At 41.1% G+C, this 20,557-nt stretch overlaps 1 protein-coding gene across 6 annotated transcripts in view; it reads right to left on the reverse strand.

The window, feature by feature from the left end:
• The window catches only part of LOC126183210 (ephrin type-B receptor 1-B), a 363,595-nt gene that overhangs the window by 107,540 nt on the left and 235,498 nt on the right, over window positions 1–20,557 (reverse strand). For all 6 annotated transcript variants that reach the window (XM_049924992.1, XM_049924990.1, XM_049924988.1 and 3 more), the window contains exons 7-11: window positions 19,238–19,393; window positions 5,488–5,648; window positions 5,075–5,344; window positions 2,454–2,640; window positions 1,966–2,074 (exon numbers count right to left, since the gene is read on the reverse strand). In XM_049924992.1, coding sequence (XP_049780949.1) covers window positions 1,966–2,074; window positions 2,454–2,640; window positions 5,075–5,344; window positions 5,488–5,648; window positions 19,238–19,393 — 883 coding nt within the window. The remainder of the gene's footprint in view (window positions 1–1,965; window positions 2,075–2,453; window positions 2,641–5,074; window positions 5,345–5,487; window positions 5,649–19,237; window positions 19,394–20,557) is intronic.

Here is a 20,557-nt window from a genome sequence, read left to right on the forward strand (position 1 = left end):
GAGCTACAGTAGTTTGGTTCGAGTCTTAAGCTTAGCAGTTAAGCATTACCAGGTAGCCATTGCTATGCGTCAGGCGCTCCGTCCGTATTTATATGGGTACCCTTCCCTTTTCACATGCTTCATCTGGTTTGAATTGATTGCTTATTTTTCTTTGATCTGATAAGTGCCGTTCTCTATGTTATAGGTGTTTACATCACTCTAAGCTGAAAATGCATTACTGTACTGTGTCATGCATTGTTTGTCGCATTCTAATAATGAGTGTTTACGACCTGTCGCCGCTCGCGGCATGGCTTGCTTCTGTGCGCACTGCTGCTGCTTACAATTGAAAAAACAATGGCAAGAGACTGCTATTTGTTGTTACTTACACTGCTGCTTTCTTTGATAATGATCAACAAGAACCAAATAATAGACTGCGTATGATAGAAGATCTTGTGAACGAGAGTTTAGCGAAAATTTTTCTCAGTTTGACAATCTTTGCAGGCGCCTCTTTAGTACATTTCATTCTGCACAGAAATTAGTCATCGTAGATTTAAAAATCTAGTCAATTGCCGTGATTCATTTCTGACTGTACCACTATTAGGCATAAGAATAATACGAATATAAACATGACATGATATGTATATTCTTCCGCGTTTGCTGTTGTCTCACTCTAGTGTCGTAGTTTATTAGGCAGACAGGATTTAAATGAGATAGCAGCAAACACAAAAGAATACATGGCAAAATGTTTATATTCGTATTATTCTTATGGTGAAGAGAATAGTGCATGTAATTCACAATTCATAAAAGTTCCTTTTAGCAACAATCTCTTCTCACAGGTAGGAAAAAATTCAGAACGTAGAGTTGGCCATATTGACAAACATCCCAAATAGTCTTGCCAGTCAGATTTTCGTAGTACATTGAAATGCTGCTACATTCGAAGATGCACAACACAGAATTTGTATTTACTTCATTGCATAATGTATGAAAATGCAGTGGTCGAAACTCGGGGCGGAGAAAAAAGCTAGTCTTCCAAATTTTTTTTTTTAAATTTACTTACTGACGCAAAGGTTTTGGCGCCAGTATTTATCTTTGTGCCTGCAAAGCATGCCCGTGTAGCGCTACATGTATTCGACGGAAGAAGTTAATTGTGGCGGCACCTACCAACATTTTCCAGAACTTCCGCTTACTTTGCACTCGATTCTAAGCCGCAGGCGGTTTTTTGGATTACAAAAACCGGAAAAAAAGTGCGGTTTAGATTTGAGTAAATACGGTAGTTGGTGGTTAGGTCAAATTTGTTTCTGAAAATGTGTCTCAATGTTTTGTTTGAAGAGGTCGCGGACTTTCACTCAGGCACTGGCTCTACCAGTGTACAAGTGAGACTCGGGCACTGTCTCAAAAGCGTTAATTGCCTTCAGAAGTGTTGTCAACTGTAGGTGCAGAATAAGAACTAGGAAAACAAGCAGGAGACTGAAATAGGTAAGAAGTTGACTCATAAGGGTGATGAATGGTGCAATCCACATTAAGCGCAACCCACCTCTCTCCCAAAACTAAAGTGGCCGTCTTTGTACAATAATTATCTTCGTTGTAATCCTAAATTAACACAATCCAACTGTGCAACTTTCTTCTCTTGCATCATCATCTCACTACTGCTACACTCTCTGCACTCATTTTCTTTGCTTTCTGTGTTCTGAAAACTGGAGATCTGTGCTGTATGTGTGGGTGTGGTTTGGGCAGTCCCACTGCAGTTTTCACTGCATACTCATTGGAACTTTCACTGCCCATTTTAAAGAAAAGTGTTTTTATTTAGTATGACTGAACCTATTTCCTTCTTCTTTCCTAACAGTATTTTCATTGGTAGTACACAGAAAAATAATACTATAAAAAAGCAACACAAGCAAAATGCTATTTCTTCTGACGTTCAGAATTCTTTCAGAATTATTAACAAGACAATCAATTAAAATGGGAATGGTTAATATGACAGCTCACCTTCTCAGTAACACTACAGTTATGATGATTATGATGACCAAGAACACAACTACACCAACAGTTGCTCCAGCTATCAAGCGCACTTGCATATTATCATCACCCACATATGCTGCAAAAAAAGCACAAGTAAAAGAATATTTAATAAATGAGGAATTAATACTTAGGAGAGCTAGAAATGTCAATTTTGGCAAACATAAACGTTTGGTATTGCAACCAGGTTTCAGGTAATTTGAAAGAAAGAGAGAGGGAGAGAGAGAAATAGGAAATTATAATTAGGTTTCCAACAGATGCAGATTTCTAACTTTTCAATGTAGTTTCTTGTTTGATCTCTAGTAAACAAAGTATGGGAGTAACTAAGATTAAAGTGAGTAAACTATGATCTACTACAAAAGCAAACATACAGTACAGATTTATTAAGTCTCACTTTTGTTTGTAGCTACTATTATATATACATGGAGAACACACAGCTCGTTACAACCTAAACTTACCTCTTCCCATAACATGGCCAGTTGTTTTATAAATGACAGGGCTGAATTCCCCCCAGCCATGAACAGTCTTGGCTCTGACCTGAAATCCATATTCCGTCCTTTGTCGCAATCCAGTGTACGTTACTTTCTGCTCCTTCGTTAAGGTACTCGTAGCATTTGTGTCGTCATTGCGAACAAAGTAGCGCACCTGTAACAATTGACTCCCTTGAAGCTATACTTCTCTCTCAAACCTTCTTTCAAGTGATCAGGGCAGAGAAATGGGTATATAACAATTTAAGCAACTTTTCCCTTACATATTCCCAGCTGTATGTTATTTCTTTTAACATAGTTCTGCATATTTTAGAGTCTTTACTTGGTATGAAACTAAATAACTAAGGACAAGTACGAAGATTACAGTTTAACATGCTATCAATGATGAGGTCATTAGAGATGAAGTCACACATAGGTCAGATAAGGACATACTGCAACATCAGTCTCAGGCAGGCTGTCCTACCAGCCGAGGAATATGCAGGCCAGCCATCTACATAACATTGCTGCTGGCTGCTGCAATAATGCTACTGTGATATTTTGCAATGCAGCCTTCTACGGCCAGCAGTGGACTATACTGCTACACATTGTGGCACAATGCAGTGTTTCCACAGCTGCCTACATGATGGGAGGTTTCCTTTTGTCATAACACACCCAGCCCGACTGAGTATAAATATCCCCGACTCACCCGGTAGCAGCACTAGCGGCAGTTCCACCAGGCCTCGCATTTGAACAGCGCCTTCTGTGCTTCGGTCATAGTTCAAATGTGTGACCTTGTAGCTAAAGCCTCATCTGGCATCAGCTAGGTGAAACTGCTGATCTGTGATCCACCAGGTAGCCCTGACAGTTCTGGGCCCTGAACTGGATCCACTGACACAAGGCCACCCATCGGGTGCTGTTGCCTTATACTCCGGCCGCTCTCCAAGAGTCCTGGGTCCAATCTTGCTAACTCCAGCCAGCCATCTTGGGCTGCATGCAGCTTATGCCAACAGCACTGTTTAGCCACATCTGTGGCGGAGCTGACTCCCAACTTGCATTGGCAAGAGTGGTGTCACCATCAGCTGTTGTTCTGCTACCACAGCATTCAGCTGTCACGATGTACTCACATCCCATCCTCTAGCCACGACTGCAGCCGTCAGTCTCCTGTACAGAACTGTCGATTAATAAAGAATATTGCTGTTAAGTAAGTATTCTCAACATCCCCACTTGATGTGGCACTGGGTGTTCCTGCCCTATTCCTCCTCACATGTTCCACTTTCGAGACAGGAGTGGCTGCACTGAATTTCTGGTGTCAGTGTTGTGGTCACAGGATAATTCAACCCCTACACAGTGGTGTCACGAGAGCCGATACCTATGAGTGTCATTATGGAGCTAAAATCTGCGGTATCACTTCAACATGGTCAGTGAAAACGCAATGTTTTTCATGTGGTAAGAGTTAGGCAAGCAGCTGTTAATATCATGAATAGAAGGCACGGGCATTACACTACTGACTTTGAACTATATTCCTGAGGTGAGTCCACATGCTTGAGTGCCACCGTCTGGTGCTCCAGCTGCTCTCCGAGAGTCCTGGGTTCGACTCGGAGAAACTGCACATTTCGGCCATCTGCCTTGGGACATGTGCCATGTATGTCAAACTTGCTGTCAGACCATGCTTGTGGCAGAGCTGACTCCTGACTTACATCAGCAAGAGCACCCTCACCACCAGTCTCTGTTCTACTGCCATAGAATTCCACTGCCACAGTGTACTCAAGTACTGTCCACTACCCAAAGCTGGTTCCTGCAGTCTTCAACCTTTTGTGTGGACGAACTGACTAATACAGAATGTTGTTGTTGAGTATCAACTCTGTGATCTCCACAGTGTGGGAAAATCCCATTCTACAGCTTCCTGTATCCACATATGCCACTTTGTAGAAAGGAGTGACCACCCGGCAACAGTGGCGTCAGCGTAGTGGTCATAGCTCAACACAACCACTACAAGTGAGATAGGGAATCAGCTGTGGCCATTTCAAAGAATCCATCCCGGCTATCACCTTAAATGATTTAGGAAAACCATAGAAAATCTAAATTTGGGTAAATGGTTGTGGATCTGAATCCCATTCCTCCTGAATGAAAGTTTAGTGTGCTAATCACTGCCCCCACTCACTTGGCTGTAGCTAAGGTGTGTGTCATCTTTATTATTATACTTCCTGGTTCAGTCTCAACTCCTTTTAAAATATGCGAGTGCACAAAATCTACGTTTATTCATTAGTGCACGCATTTTTGACACTATTCTATATGCATTTTAAGAGCTATATTTAATGTTATTAAGTTTATGGTATACAAACACAAGGAAAGCTATCAGAAACTGAACTGCTACACTGGAATGAGGCTTTAATGTACAGAGAAATTTAAAGCTCATGAGCTCTCTTCCAAATTGAGATTCCTTTGGAAGAGCAGCAGCAACAACAGCACTACTACCACCACCACCACAACAACAATATTTTAACTGATTCACCTGTGGATTCTTAGAGAAACACTGTACAGTTTAGCTTAGATAATATAACAGCAACACAATTAGAACATCTTTCAACCATTACTGAGCAATAACTGATTACCTCATATATTTCAACCACATCATTCTCTGGGTCAGCACCATCATTTGTGACAGGAGGATCCCACTCTATCGTCATCCCCATATTCTGTACGTTGGTGGCTCTGACATTTTGTACTGATGACTGCACTGAGGCTTCTGTTGTAACAGCAATTTCTACATACTCATTACTTCCTGCCAGTTCGGAAACACCATTTTCAGCATAAACTTTGAAATGATATGTTGTTACAGGATTCAATCCACTGATTGTTATTTTTGTGTCATTAAACACATCCTGCCAAAATAAAATGAAATCAGTAAATAAGTAGTAAAAGTTAAATGTAGCAACACACTGATGAATTAATAAGTTGTTTCAAATTGCTATACAGCAATGGTTCCATATTCTGCTTTCATGAAAGAATGTAAAGTAATACTTACAGTATTTGGAATGTAAGCGACTCCAGGAACACAAACATCACAGTCCACTCTGTAAACAATGTCATCTCTCCCCCCTTGAAAGCTTGGCACATGCCATGATAACATGACAGTTGACTGGTCGACAAAATTAATTGTTACATTTCTTGGAGGTGATGGAGGTTCTGAAATGTGCAACAAACAAAAATATGGAACTAAGAATGAAATTTACTTATTTATTACATTATTATCTGTTACCTTTACGCAGGGTAATTCAAAGACAAAGGACAGATTTCAATAATTTACAAGTATTCCAGACAAACTATAAAAGGAATTACAGACAAAGTATAAGTGTTGTAACCTGTTGTAACTGGGACTGTTCCGGTCGCGGAGTGGCCAAGAAAGTGCGGCGGGATCAAATGGAGAGCGGCCCGCAATCAAGCAAACGAACAGAAAGGACGGACACGCAACAACGACAGACGAGAGAGACCTTATGATGACAACACACAAGAAGCAACGGAGTGACAGAGACAACCAAACGAATCCAAGACATCCACTAGTAATGAAAACAAAGAACGGTAAACACGCTGTCTGTTGTCGAGGCAATATGTCAAGACTCATGCAACGATTAGACTTGCTGGCTGAGCGAGAGACAGGTGCTTAAATACTCTATCGGGGGTGCTGCTATTGGCCGCTGGAACCATGTGCTCCACTGTGGCACCATCACACTAAATGTGGGCCAGGAGGCGTGCGCCGCCACAGCTTACAGCGCGATGGTGCAGAGACCTCTAGGGGTCTTCGATGTCCATGACGTCTGGCAGGGATTCGAATTCTGCCGCGCATGGTACCAGAATAAGAAATAGAAACACATTGTGCATGTCACTAGATAGAGGAAGGTTCAAAGCTTTCTCACACCTGTGCTGTTGTTTTCTTGTACCAACATGGCAATTATACCACAAGATAAATCATTTTATGTGTTGGAATTTGTGTGAAGCCAATCCATTGTTCAAGTGCAACATGCATTACTCTGTTGATTCAGCAAGAAGCCACCTCTCCACAACCAAGTTTGTGGCTGGTATAAAAAATTCAAAAATTCTTGGAAGTTGGTTATATATGCAAAGGCACGGGTCAGCCATGCATGTCTTGGGGGGGGGGGGGGGGGGGGGTGTTTACATAAAAGACAGTCTTTGTCCCACTTATAGCGGCTACTCTTGACAACTTGAACTGTTGAAGACCTGCTGGAGTGGCCGTGCGGTTCTAGGCGCTACAGTCTGGAGCAGAGCGACTGCTACGGTCGCAGGTTCGAATCCTGCCTCGGGCATGGATGTGTGTGATGTCCTTAGGTTAGTTAGGTTTAATTAGTTCTAAGTTCTAGGAGACTGATGACCTCAGAAGTTAAGTCGCATAGTGCTCAGAGCCATTTGAACTGTTGAAGCTGTTGATTCAATGTGGGGAATGAAATGGACTACCATTTTTATGTTTCACAAGCAGCACATGTGCTCATGTTGAGTGTATGGTATACGATCTGTGTGAACAAAACATGCTGACAGAGAGGGTACTCCAATTGTGAACAAACTCTCTGAATTTGTGCGTTCAGTTAGAAACTCGATTACAGCCCACTGTTTCTCATGCACCGACAAAGTTATATTACACACCGTCATTATACATGCGTCAGTAACACAGAAATTGGAACAAAATACATAATGTACATCATAACAACCAACAAATCGATATGGGTGTATCAAAAAGAATCATCCAATTTAAAAAAATCATAACTATTATGTTGAGACGTGAACAACATACTGTTGGAAAGAGCAAATTCTCGAGGTTTCCTTTTTTTTTTTTTAATTCCTAAGGGACCAAACTGTGAGGTCATTGGTCTCTCGAGTTTTACCTGGTTCCCACTAGGTAGCCGCAGTGTGCACCCGCTTCAATTCTAATAAGTTCTTGGCAAGATTGAGGATGATACATTTTCTTCCACGATCAGTGTTTAGTGATGAGGCAACATTCCATTTAAATGGACAGGTAAACTGTAACAATGTGAGAACATGGGGTACAGAACAACCACATGAAGTTGTACAATGTGAGAGGGACTCTCCAAAATGTTGTGTGTTTTGTGCAGTTTCACAGGAAAAGGTTTATGGCCCATTTTCCTTTGCCAAGAACACTGTTACAGGGAGCACATATCTTGATATGCTTAAGATCTTCCTTTTCCCACAGTTGGAGATCGATACAAACAACTTCGTTCACCAACAGGATGGGGCACTGCACAAAGGAATCTGGAAGTGTGGGAATTTTTAAATCAAAGGATTACCAAATGATGGATCAGTTGCACTGGACCAAATGATTCAGCCTTATATTACTGACCTCCAAGGTCACTGGACCTGACTGTATGTGATTATTTCTTGTGGGGGTTTATTAAAGACTCTGTTTATGTGCCTCCGTTACCAACAACAATGAATGAACTGAGACATCACATAACAGCAGATGTGGAAGCTATAACTCGAGATATGCTCACTGCGGTGTGGGAACAATTTGAATACTGCACTAATATGTGCTGTGCATCTCAAGTGCAGCATATTGAACATCTACGAAAAGGTATGAAAAAAAAAAACTTTTTGGGTTTCCTGTTCATCAAAAAACAAAGTTCATTGTATATGTTTATTAGTTTCAGAAATATAGACATGCCAAATTAGATGATTCTTTTTTATACATCCTGTAGTATGCACAGTGGGCAGTTGAGTAACTTCAACTCAACATACATCTGACAAATGCAATTTGGTGTATTACAACATTTATCATTCACACCACTGACACAGTAAAGTATTTCCAACTGGTTCACAGTTTGTCAGATGCACTTTGACAAGGCACATTAATTACATACAAGAGAGGGTCTTGTATGACACCTTCATCCCATAGTCACAAAACCCATTGGCATGCCATCATCAAAATAACTTAGATCATGAATTTTACTGAAACTTGCTGGCAGATTAAAACTGTGTGCCAGACCAAGACTTGAACTCAGGACCTTTGCCTTTCACGGGCAAGTGCTCTACCATACTTGCCCGCGAAAGGTTAAGGTCCCGAGTTTGAGTCTCGGTCCGGCACACAGTTTTAATCTGCCAGCAAGTTTCATATCAGTGCACACTCCGCTGCAGAGTGAAAATCTCATTCTGGAGACAATTTTACTCCTTTATTTCATGAACTAAGAGTAACTACTTTAATACATAAAATTAATCCACCTCTTTCTTTAATTTATACCAGGTCAAAAACCTTCGAAGCATCTACAGTCAATGAACCATGTCACTGAAAGCGCTATAGCTACATCAATTCCTCCCATTAAGTCTGTACTATGTAAGCAGACAGTGCAAATGACCCGTTAATTAATAGTCCTATACTGGTCCTTTCCACATGTGGCATTGAAACCACAGCTGAGTGCATGTCTCACTAATTGAGATTAATCAACGGAGGATTTACACCTATTCTCTACCTCTTTTATAAATGAAAACACTCAATAAATGTAAACCTAACCCCAGAGGGTGCATTTGAGTGCGATTGTGAGATGAAAAGTAACCCAAAAAATAAACACCACAACCATACACAAGAAGAAAATTAGATTTTGATTTATACAGGTTAAGAGCCCACTTCTGGGAGACTGGAGGGGCACCAGCCCCAGATTGAATCCACATGGTGGATTAATGACACAGGCCGGTGTGCCGGCTGACCAGATGTCGATTTTAGTAGGTTTCCCACATCCAACGAGGTAAATACCAGGCTGATTCCCAAGTCTTGCCTCAGTTACACAATTTACAAACACTTTTAAAAACACTGTCACATCAGACCAGTCGATGTACACTAGCTCCAGACAGATGGGATGAAGAGATTCCTCCCTGGGGAAAGGAGGTGGTAGGTGGTGAAGCTGGTAGTAGCTTTAAAATGCCTATGGAAGTGATGTCCCATCATAATAATAGTGTAACTGGAGACATTCCATACCAGTCCCGACCTGCCATTGTCTGAACAGAGGGCACTGGAATGGGTGGCTGCAGGTTTTCCCAATTTGTAGGTTCAAAATTACACAGAAGGTAGGGGATGCTTGTCAGAGTACTGTATTTTAAAATAAAGAACTAGTGGTTGAAAGAATATTTCAAGTATTACAAGGTTTTGCATGAGCAATATCAGTTGCCTGCTGCATTGATGTTGGAGGTTCTACCATGTCTAGGCTTAAGTTTGCCACTGCTTACTGCTCATGATTAGTTGTTGAAGATGGAGCATTACTTGTTGCAGGAACTTGTAAACATGTGTTTAATGCATGGTGTAGCAGGATGTGTTGACCAGATGTGCAGAGAAATATGTTTCACAACAAGTGTTATCCTAATTTGAAGAAATTTATCACTTTGGATACAAATTTACGAGAAAGTAGGTAGTTCAAGCTACAGAGAGATGGCCAAGGTTCTCCACAAAGCACTGCTCACATAGTATAATTTGAGGAGATGATGTTAGATTATTGTGAGAAGTTTCATCAATAAACACCCATCAACTTTCCCGTGAGGTGAATAAAGAGTGGAAAGTACTAGTTGACTAACAATTATACCTCTATTGTTAACAATAAGTGCAATAGATTGGGCCAAATGATTTCAATCCACAGTTCAATTCTGTAAATGGATTATGCCGAATTTCCAGTTTCCATTCATTCATAGGACTTCTTTTGTACGAGCATCTGAACAATGAATAAACTCATTGTGTGATTGGAAGGAGCAGTGCCATCTCATCAATAGTGCACTATGATTTTCTCCAATGGTGTTGCTTGAAATCAGAATGGTCAGCGTGTCTGACCGCCATGCAACAAACTCGGGTTTGATTCCCGTCCAGGTCAGAGATTTTCTCCACTTGAGGACGGGGTGTTGTGTTGTCCTCATCATCACTTCATTATTATCAACACGCAAGTCACTCAATGTGGTATCAGCTGGAAAGACTTGCAACTCAGTGGTTGAACTTAACCAGGTGGGAACTCCTGGCCATCAATTCCATATGACCATTTCATTTTTACTGGTGTATGAAATCCCAGTATGAGCTGTCTGTAGACTGAAGCATGAGCAGAGTTTGTGATGAGGCAAGTGGCATTTCCCGGAAGAATGCTACAACTACTGTTCAGGTACACTAACAATCAGTTTGTTTCTAATAATATAGCGCTGTGATTTACGTGGAGTATCTTCATGTTCCTTTTTTGTGATGATTATATTAGTTACTAAAATCATATAGTCCTATTCACGCACTTAGTGAGATAACCAGTTATTTTGTGGGATGGAGTAGTGTATAAGCTTAGTACCTTACAACAGAATGTGCAAAATATGCACAGAAGGTATTTGCCAAGTAGAGAGTGTTCAGTTTTTGTAATGTGATTAGTGCTTGTATTAAAGAGGTGGCACAACAAGAACCGTTACATAATACTATGAGTCCCAATCAATGGACTGTTAATCTATTTAAAAATCAATCATGCCATGACAAAAATTGAGTACATCACAAAGGAACACCAAAATAAACCACTTTTATAGGAATCGCTAAGGAAGCAGACTTAGCAGTTTAAAAGGAAACCCAGCTTTATGAACAGTTCAACAAATTAGTAACTTGACAAATGATGGGCATTTTTATGAACAAAAAAATTTGTCAACATTATGCAAACTACTTCTTGCTGTAAAATAAAAGATCTATTTTTCTTGGCAGACACTGGAAGAAGTCCGGAAACACACAAAATATTCTGACAGGGAGCACCGATATAATTGAATGTTGATAAAAATACTTGATACAAGCAACAAGATTCTGAGAGGAAGACAAAATGTTTTTACTCATTTAAAAGCAGCACTGCTGAAGGGCCATTATGGCCTTATGAAACACCCTAAGGGAACACCTTGTGACATAGATGGATACAGAGTGTGGGAATCACCTACTCTCTCTTCAGTTTCCTGCAGGCTTTATGGACTGATGAGGAATTATCTGACTGAGTCTTAACCACCTCTCTAATTATACAGATGGCAAAAGGGGTAGTGTGATACAAAATTTAATGGAGCCACTGTAACGTATGCAGCGAGACTGGTAGTCATCAGTTGTAACCATTATGAGGTTTAGCTTTCATTTTATTTCTAACAATTAGTTTCTCATCTCATTGTATTCAGTTCAGGAAACTCTGTCATCTGCCTCCTTTAATCCTAGAGGTTAGGGACCCCTTGTATACACAATAAATTCTTTCTAAGATGCTCCCACACACAACACTTTCATTCTAGTTCTGAAACAAAATTTCATAAGAGGCTATACAAAATATACCACATTTCATGTTTCCATTAACCACATAAGATGTGCTGCCTCTCGTCAAAAGGTGTTTTCGTGAAGTTCCAGGAGGCTTGCAAAAGTGTATCAACAGGTAATAGCTACTTAGTAGGGAGTGCAGTGGCAAGTGTAGACAGTTGTTACAAAGTGGGCACTTTAAACCTCCCTTCTACCTGTATTTCTGACTTTCAGTTGCTGACCCCGTTCCACCTTAACTCACTGAAATTTGAAAAAAGTTGGGTTTTTGAGAGGGTGCATTACTCTCTTGACGCCTGAGCTGGCCTCACGCATGTTCTGTTGGGGACAGATATCGGGATCTTGCTGGCCAAAGAAGCACCTCAGCATCACACAGATAGTCTATATAGATGTGTGCCACATGTGGCCTGTGGTGTCAGGCTCGATATCTCACATTGTGAGGCTCAAGGTTGGCACCACCAGGCTCTACTGGAAGCATAGCAACAAGCCAGTGCAGTCAACCACAATGTGGCTGAGGGCTACACCTATGAGGAAGCTTTGCAGCACTGCTGCAGCTGGCTGTTATTTATGTCTGGCGTCAGAACTCTAGACTCAGTCTGTGTTCAGCCACGAGTCTTTTACCATGGAGCTACTTGAATGTGTCATCAAATGTCAGTGGACAAAGTACTGTCCACATAGTCTATGCAGCATGTCTCTGCCTACTTACTGTACCGCACAGAGTTTTGTGTTAAAAGTGGATTTATGCACACCGCTGTGCCATCCCACATTTGAGCCACGTCTACTAAACAAGTAATGTGTTTTTCTTCAATAATAAACAATTTGTTTAGAACTGTGTCACCATTATTTATTGTTTTAAGGCAATGTTTCAACAACACTGGCGATGAATTGTTTTGGAACCTATGGTTCTGTGTTCTTACTCCAACAAGTGGCAACATTTAATTTACTGTGTTTGTGTGCTCTTGTTGAATTATCATGCCTGTTCCATAACCAGAACTTTCTCTGTCACAATCTGTTCAGTTACAGGGGCAGCAGAGTCAACTACTGCTGCAGAGTATCACGACTGGCACAGGTAGTAACCATGTCACAAATAGCTTCTTCTGCACCTAAGTTTCGAGAATTTGTTGATCAGCAAGAGAATTGGGCCAAATACCATGTGCAAACTGAGGCACACTTCTCTTTTTACAGCATACAAGGTATGCAGTACAAAACCTATTTTATTGCTGATGCAGGTGCTGAAGTATTTAATTTGTGCCCTAAATTATTCCCAGACTCTCATCTGGAGAACATAGATTACGAATCATTAATGGTGTGACTGGATGCATACTTTGAATCTCAGGTGAATGTAACAGCTGCCCATTAGAAGTTACTTTGATTACAGAAGTAATCTGACCAAACAAACAAACATTGGGTAGCTGAATTGTGAATTCAGATGTTCTTGTAGACTTTCACACAGTGACAGGTAAGCTCCGTGATGCTTTACACAATGTGTGTCTGACTCATGCATTCACACTGCAATTTTGAAATTATCTAATTCTAATCTGGAAATTGCACTCTCTATTATCGACTCACAGAACACTTTATATGCGACAGAAACTGACTTGTAGGATCCGGCCATTTCAGTAGTTAACTGTGCGCATTTCAGTAGTTAACTGTGCACAACTCAATCATTTTACAAATCAATCAGAGTTCATGCATAATGCAAAGCCTAGTTTAACTAACGCTCCACTTTCCAATCTAATACTAGGACGTCCTGCCCACAATGCTTCAGTGTGCACGACTGTAAACAGTGTCTGTGCAGGGAGGATATGGGTTTTTCTTGTAGCAAGTGCAGCCGCATTCAATCCATATGTAGCATCACACCTAGCTGCAGTCACATTCCTGATCGCAGCTTTCTCCAATGGGAGTCAATTCCATCTTCGTTGAGACTGAGCACGGGGCACCATCAGTGACTCGACCTTCATGCAAACAAAAGCGTTCAACAGTGTCATCGACGGTTGAACCAACTACATTTACATTTCCAAGTAACTCGGCATGCAGTGGAACTGCAGTTAGATACAGGTACTTCCATTACATCACTGACAACTGCTGCAGCAGCCTCATGTCAAGCTGTTGGCATATAACAGACACGATATTCGTGCAGTAGGTGTTTGAAGCTTGCCAATGATGTTCCACAATAGTAACAAAACAGTGTCTTTTCATGTAATGTTTTACTGGGACAGCCTGAACATTGTTGGTTTTGATTCTTTTGATTTATTTGCTCTTGCTATTCGAGATACTGTCTTTTCTACTGAATGCTGCTGAAGTGTCAACAGATTCTGAAACAAGTACAGTCCATTATTTCAAGAAGGATATGGGAAAGCTCAAGATTTTAAGGCTCATATAACACTTGACGGATAACGCTCAGCCAATATTTCATCACATTAGACCTGTCCCACATGCCATTCGTTATATTGCCATGCAGGAACAACAAAGGTGACAAGACACTGGGGTTTGGGGTAATTCAACCTGTTTCCACAAGTCAGTGGGCAACCCCCCCCCCCCCCCCCCCCTGATTGCTCTAAAAAAGGTGTCTGGCAGATTACAGCTCTGTGCAGATTTCAGATCTACAGTCAATACTCAGACAGTGGTGGACCCCTTCACCTGCTCCCGTGCGATGGACTTGCGGACAAATTGGAACAGTATTGCTTCTTTTGAAAAACAGAATGTTGGATGAACAGTCCAAATGCTTTTTTGCTATCAATATGCACTTGGGGCTGTTCCAGTTTCAATTCGTACCATTTGCGAGTGCACTGGCTTCCACCATTTTTCAACAGGTTTTGGAACAGCTGACAGCAAATGTCCTTTTGTGTTCCAACTATCTGGATGATATTTTGGTTTCTGGCAGAACATCAGAAAAACATTTATACAACTTGGAGTGTCTATTCAAAGTGCTTTCAGAAGTGGGCCTCAAGTGTAACAAGGCAAAGTGTTCATTTTTCCACAAGGAAATTGAATATTTGGGTCATGTCATTAATACTCAGGGTATTCATCCAGCACAGTCGCATTTGTCGGCAATCAAAGATTTGCCAGCATCTCATTGCAGATGCGTCATTCTATAGGGCATAGGACCGTAGGACTGAAGTGGTGTCTTCCTACATGACAGGTTCTACTGACTTTGAACAAAACCCTGTGCAATTATAGTCGGTTGGAAAAAGAGGCACTCCTTATTATTTATAAATTTATTATTTACCAAATTTCAGCAGTACTTGTATGGGGGAATGCTTTCTTCTTATCATGCAGATCACAGGCTGATGACAGCTCTGTTGAGTCCCTCCCAAGTCTTCACCCCCATGGACAGCTACCAGTATGAGCTTCCGTACAGGCCCACACCCCAGCATTCCAATGCTTATTTGTTGTCTTGGTTACCAGAGGGTATCAAATCAGCTTTTGATTCATTTGAGGATTCCTGTTTTCACTTAGATTCCCGGGATTTCAACACACTTCTTGGGTTTCCTATTGACTACTGATTCACTGCGGGTGAAACTGCATCTGACCCAGTTCTATGGGTGATTCTGCAGTGTGTCCACTTCGCAGTCTAAAGGAGATACACCACACTGCTGATGCACTTTTTATTTTCTGCACTGGCACACTATTTCTGTGCATATGGTGGTTATTCTCTCTCACATGGAGAATGACAGTGTACAAGTCCTGCTGGTCCCTCAGTCATGCTGCATTTGCTCTACGAGGGTCATTGGGGAGGGTGCGTCCCAAGCAATTAACTACACGCATAAGTTCCCCTTCGTCCTCCATATGCAGTCCAGTACAACTACTAGTATGGTGTCAACCCTCACCTCAATCTTTTGTCTTGAAGAGTTGCCCAATTTTGCTGACAATGGACCACAAATCATGTCAGCAGACTTTCCTCGACTTTGATAGGTCAATGGCATCCAGCACATCACACCACCACCATGCCATCTACAATCCAACGGAGAAGCTGTGCACTTTTAATACACAAATGGACAGGCTGTGCCTCTCCCACAGACGAGATAGGTCTTCAAAGAAGCTTATCTCATACTATCCCGCCTTGCCACGAGATGGCAAGTAGCTGGTGGAGTTTCTGCACGGTTGTTGACACCACACGCTTCTTCATCTCTCGTTTCTGCATCAGAAGCCCTACATTCTGCCGCACCCAACAAAGTTTCAGCCCCAGGAAACAGTGAGTTTCATGATGTATGGCAAGGTGCAGTGATGAGAACAAGGTGTTGCTCCACATTTGTTAGGTAGATCTTTGTGTACTATCCAAGGTCTGAAGGGACTGCACTGGCTTCATCAGAAAAAAAAATGCATGGTTACATGATCTGCTGCAGTTTCTATGTTCCCAGACCCAGTGCTCTACAGCAGAAGCAGTCTTTTCTGTCTCCCCACTCACCATGTCACCGCCTCTGGTTGAGGCATCCATGAAAGTTGATGTGGAGCATCCAACTCCAGCATTGCTGCCTGTTCTACAGCCTGAGCTGATGTCCGTCGAGGGGTCATGTTCAGTCATTCACCAAGATGCCCCAAAGGATCCAACTGCCATCAAGGATAGTCCATCAACAGCATCAGCACCCTCAGACACGAGCAGTTTTTCAGCTGGTATTCCTGACCATTCACAAGGTAGATACTGGCATTCAGACAGGGGTCTGCCATCAGCCATAGTAACAGATCCTGTCCCCTCAGCAATGTCTGCCTCCTGACCTGTGTCTATCCACGCCTCAGCAGTACATGGCAATGATGCAAAGTTTAGCAAAGAGGAATGTGGTGTCATCAATATCTCGCATCATGAGGCTCAGAGTTAGCACCATCACAGACACTACTAGAAGCATAGCAGCCAGCTGGCATGGTCAACCACGAGATGACTGAGGGCCACACTTATGAGGAAGCTTGGCAGTGCTGCCGCAGCCGGCTGCTATTTATGTGCAGCCTCAGAGCTCTATGCTCAGTCTGTGTTCAGCTGCAAGGCTTGTACCACAGAGCTACTCGAGTGTGTCAACAGTGAGAAAGTACTTTCTGTGTAGTCTATACAGTGTGTCTCTGCCTACTTACAGTACTGTACAGTCAGTGAAGAGAGTCTTCTATAACAACTACTTTGTTTAGAGTTGTGTCACCATTCTTTATTGTTTTAGGGCTGAACATTCCTACTCTCTAGATGTGACACAACGCAGACAAGCACTGTGCTGGCATCATGATACTGTTGCACGGGAGGTAATACAAGAGGATGCAGGATGTCTGTAACATACTATTGTGGTATCAGAGTTCCCTCAATCACCGCCATCCATGACCGGAAGTTATACCTGGTGACTCCCCACACTACTACACATCTTCAAAACAACAGAAGAATGAGAACTCTCCCCAGGTCACCACCATATTTGCTGGTGATGGTCATTGGAGATAGTGCAGAACCAAAATTCATTGCTGAACACAAAATGCGGTATCATTCATCAGCAATTCTTGCTTCTTGGTCATTGAACCACTCCAAACACAGCTGTTTGTTTTGTGGTGTTAACTACAGTCTACAACTGAGATTGTAATTCTCTACTCAGGCTGCTGCTAGTTACAGGATGGGATGAGGCACTATGTTGCAGGAAGTTCATTATATATTCTCGGATGGCAGGCATACATGTGAAGGAATAATGATGTGCTTGATTCACAGTATTGTGATCCTCCCTTGTGGTGGTCAGTTGAAGTTCAATGATGAATATCATTCCCATGCAGTCCAACATTGGGCCACATTCACATCCAAATGTTGCACAAAACTGGAAAGTACATTTTCTCCCAGGTGAAGACACACTTTTTCCATGTTAAGTGGCAGTATATTTTTCCTCAGAACTGTAAAACTTTTCAATCCTTTGAATGGTTAAGGTTTTATACATGGGTGTAGAATTTCCTGGCAATTTAGGAAATGAAACTCATGGGAAAAAAATACATTTTGGAAAGATTTCTGATGTGCAGCAACATATACGCTGCATATTTTCATATTACGAAAGTATAAATTTTTATAACATGACAGAATAGAATTCATGAAGTACCAATATGTAATGCCTATTAGGCATACTACAAGCAAAAAGCTTTAAGTTAGGAAATAGTTTCACATTTCATTCATACGCTCCAGTTTCTTGAAAAGTAGTAGTACAAAATTTTTATATAAATTTGGCAATGTCATATTCTTCCATAACTTGTGTGATGTCCCTGTTTCTTCTCCTTCCTTGTTCTAACAAAGAGCCTTGTCTTCACTAATTCTGTAACTATTCCTGCCGTTGTCAAAACTTATTTGCTGGTTAACTTCACTAACCCTGCCAGAATCACTGGTTTAGTTATCCCACGATTAGTCTCCGGGTAGGCGTTGTTACATGTTCATACAACATGTTTTCTGCACTACTTCCAGAACAGAACTTAAGCAGCTGCTAGCTGGGGACTGTACAACTGGCCCTTACTAGTGTAGCAATCTGGCCAAAAATTTTCTGTCAAAATTTTATATTCTTGGATACACCGGAAAGATAATATGTAACATTTCTTACCTGTTCCTTTTAGTCATTTATACGCACTCTGGTAGTCGGAATCTACAGATATCGTAAGTAAATGTAACAATGTTAATCATTCGCAAATCTAATCAACTACATAATCAGACAGTGATTGGCATTCACCCGTTCGGCTTTACTCCTCTCAGCTCGTATAGCCCCGTCCCCCTTTACCTATGGGAAAATTTATTTCTAGGTGCTATGAGGATTTCCTTGACAGAGACATCATGTACACTATGCATGCATTCTAAAATTAACATATGATTCATTCACAAATCAACTTAGAATGTGTTCAAAAACCAGCAAGGATGCGTTTCAAAATCATACGAAGTAATCAGTAGACCAACGTGCGCAGGATGCTAGTTGCTTTGTGAAACTAGGTTTTTTTCCTCAAGAATATGAATTTGGTGTCCCCCTCTCCCCCCCCCCCCCCCCCCAAAAAAAAAAAAAAAATTACCACCCAGGTCAATACCTCGGTTTGCATCCATATTAATGTCTGGATCTGGTCCAGGGTGATTCTATTTTCTTCCCAAAATGACAAAAATATCTGTGGGTATCATTTTGAATCCATGTATAAGTATTTTTCTGTCTGTAAACTATCCTTGGATAACCTTCCCAATCAAGCATACCATTGTGCACCCACTAACTGGTTTGAGGAAACGGTAAATTAATTTTTTGGGGCAGCAAGGATTTACTTTAGTTTCTTAAAACTTTCAGAGAGGGATCGTCATCTTCTTGGCCAAACAGTGAAAGACTGCTTGAAATATCACTGCGGCAAGATCATTGGCACAATCAGGTATTAGCAAGTATAAAATCAGTACACATATGGATAAAACAAACTAAGTGTTATTTTCCTCCATGTAGCTGTTTTACATAAGATAAAATAGCACCGTTTTCTAAAGTGCACTCAACAAATTAAATAGTACCACTAGAATACTTACGAGTACAGGGCATAGTTTTTGGGTCTTTCTCTGCCCGATAATACTGTGGATCACACTGACACTCACTAAATCCATAATCAGATGCCTTACTATGGTCTGGGCATGGCTGACAGGGCTCATCTCCAGTGATGTGCTTGAAAAATCCAGGTGAACATTCTGTGGAATATTAAAAATCAGTATCACTTTATTCTCTTCATAAATTAATAAAAATTGACTTAATATGGGTTTCAATTTCTAACAATCACCTACAAATAGAAGGACAGGCAGAAAATTTGTAAAAGATGAAGGATGGAAGATCAGGTGTTAATGTCCTGTCTACAGTGCAGTTATCAGTGATGGAGCACAGGCTCATATATAAAAAGGATGGAGAAGGAAATCAGTTGTGTGCTTTACAAAAGAGCCATCCTCAATATTTGCCTCTAGTGGTTAAAGTAAACCACAGGAAAGATAAATCTTAGAAAACATAAATCTCATGGCTAGATGGGGGATTTAAACTCTGCTGCTCCTGAATGTGAGGCTAGTGCTTCAATCACAATCCCACCTTGCACAGAGTATGTGTTTAAGGTGACCACGGTGATCAAACTTTTGTGAAAGAGGCTCCTTCATACAAGACAGTGTCTGTGTGAACTAGTTTACCTATACATAGTTTTACAGACCTCCATGCCTTCAAATATGGAACCGTGGGTGTCCTGGTTTATAAAGATGACACACTGGATGCTCACTTACACAATTATACCACTAGCAATAGGCAATTGTCCTACAAGACAACAATGTTCCACCACACAACTCATTTTATGGCCAAAACATTTTCAGCAACAAACAATTTGGCACTCTGAGTGTCTGGCTCTATCTCCCAAACTGAACATCCTAAGTCACATTCAGGAAGTTTTCAGCAAGTGTTTTTTGTGCACAGACTTCCTTTCCATATCCTTGCATACCAAGAAGAGCTTTGCAAGGAAAATTACATGTGGAAATGTAGGGTGCCACTGTCATTATCACATGCTTCTCCATGTACTGTATTGCTGCTTGTAATATATTAAGCAGACAAATCCATTTTGTAAATTTCAAGCATAATATATTTGCCTGTGATTATTATTTAAAATTTTATTTATGCTGTGTCAAGTGTTTTATGTTTTGGCTACAGTAAATCACGTTTGACAGAAGACTTTTTGAATTATCATCATTTTTGTGCTTTACCCTTGATTTTTGGCAATCAGTTTAAAACATAATTACTGAATTCCTATGAGCCATGAAAAATTGTTATAAAGTCATAGTCAAGTATCACATACAAGCAGATGAGGAATATATTTCTTCAATTTG

Source organism: Schistocerca cancellata, chromosome 4, assembly GCF_023864275.1.
Source record: "Schistocerca cancellata isolate TAMUIC-IGC-003103 chromosome 4, iqSchCanc2.1, whole genome shotgun sequence".
NCBI lineage: Eukaryota > Metazoa > Arthropoda > Insecta > Orthoptera > Acrididae > Schistocerca > Schistocerca cancellata.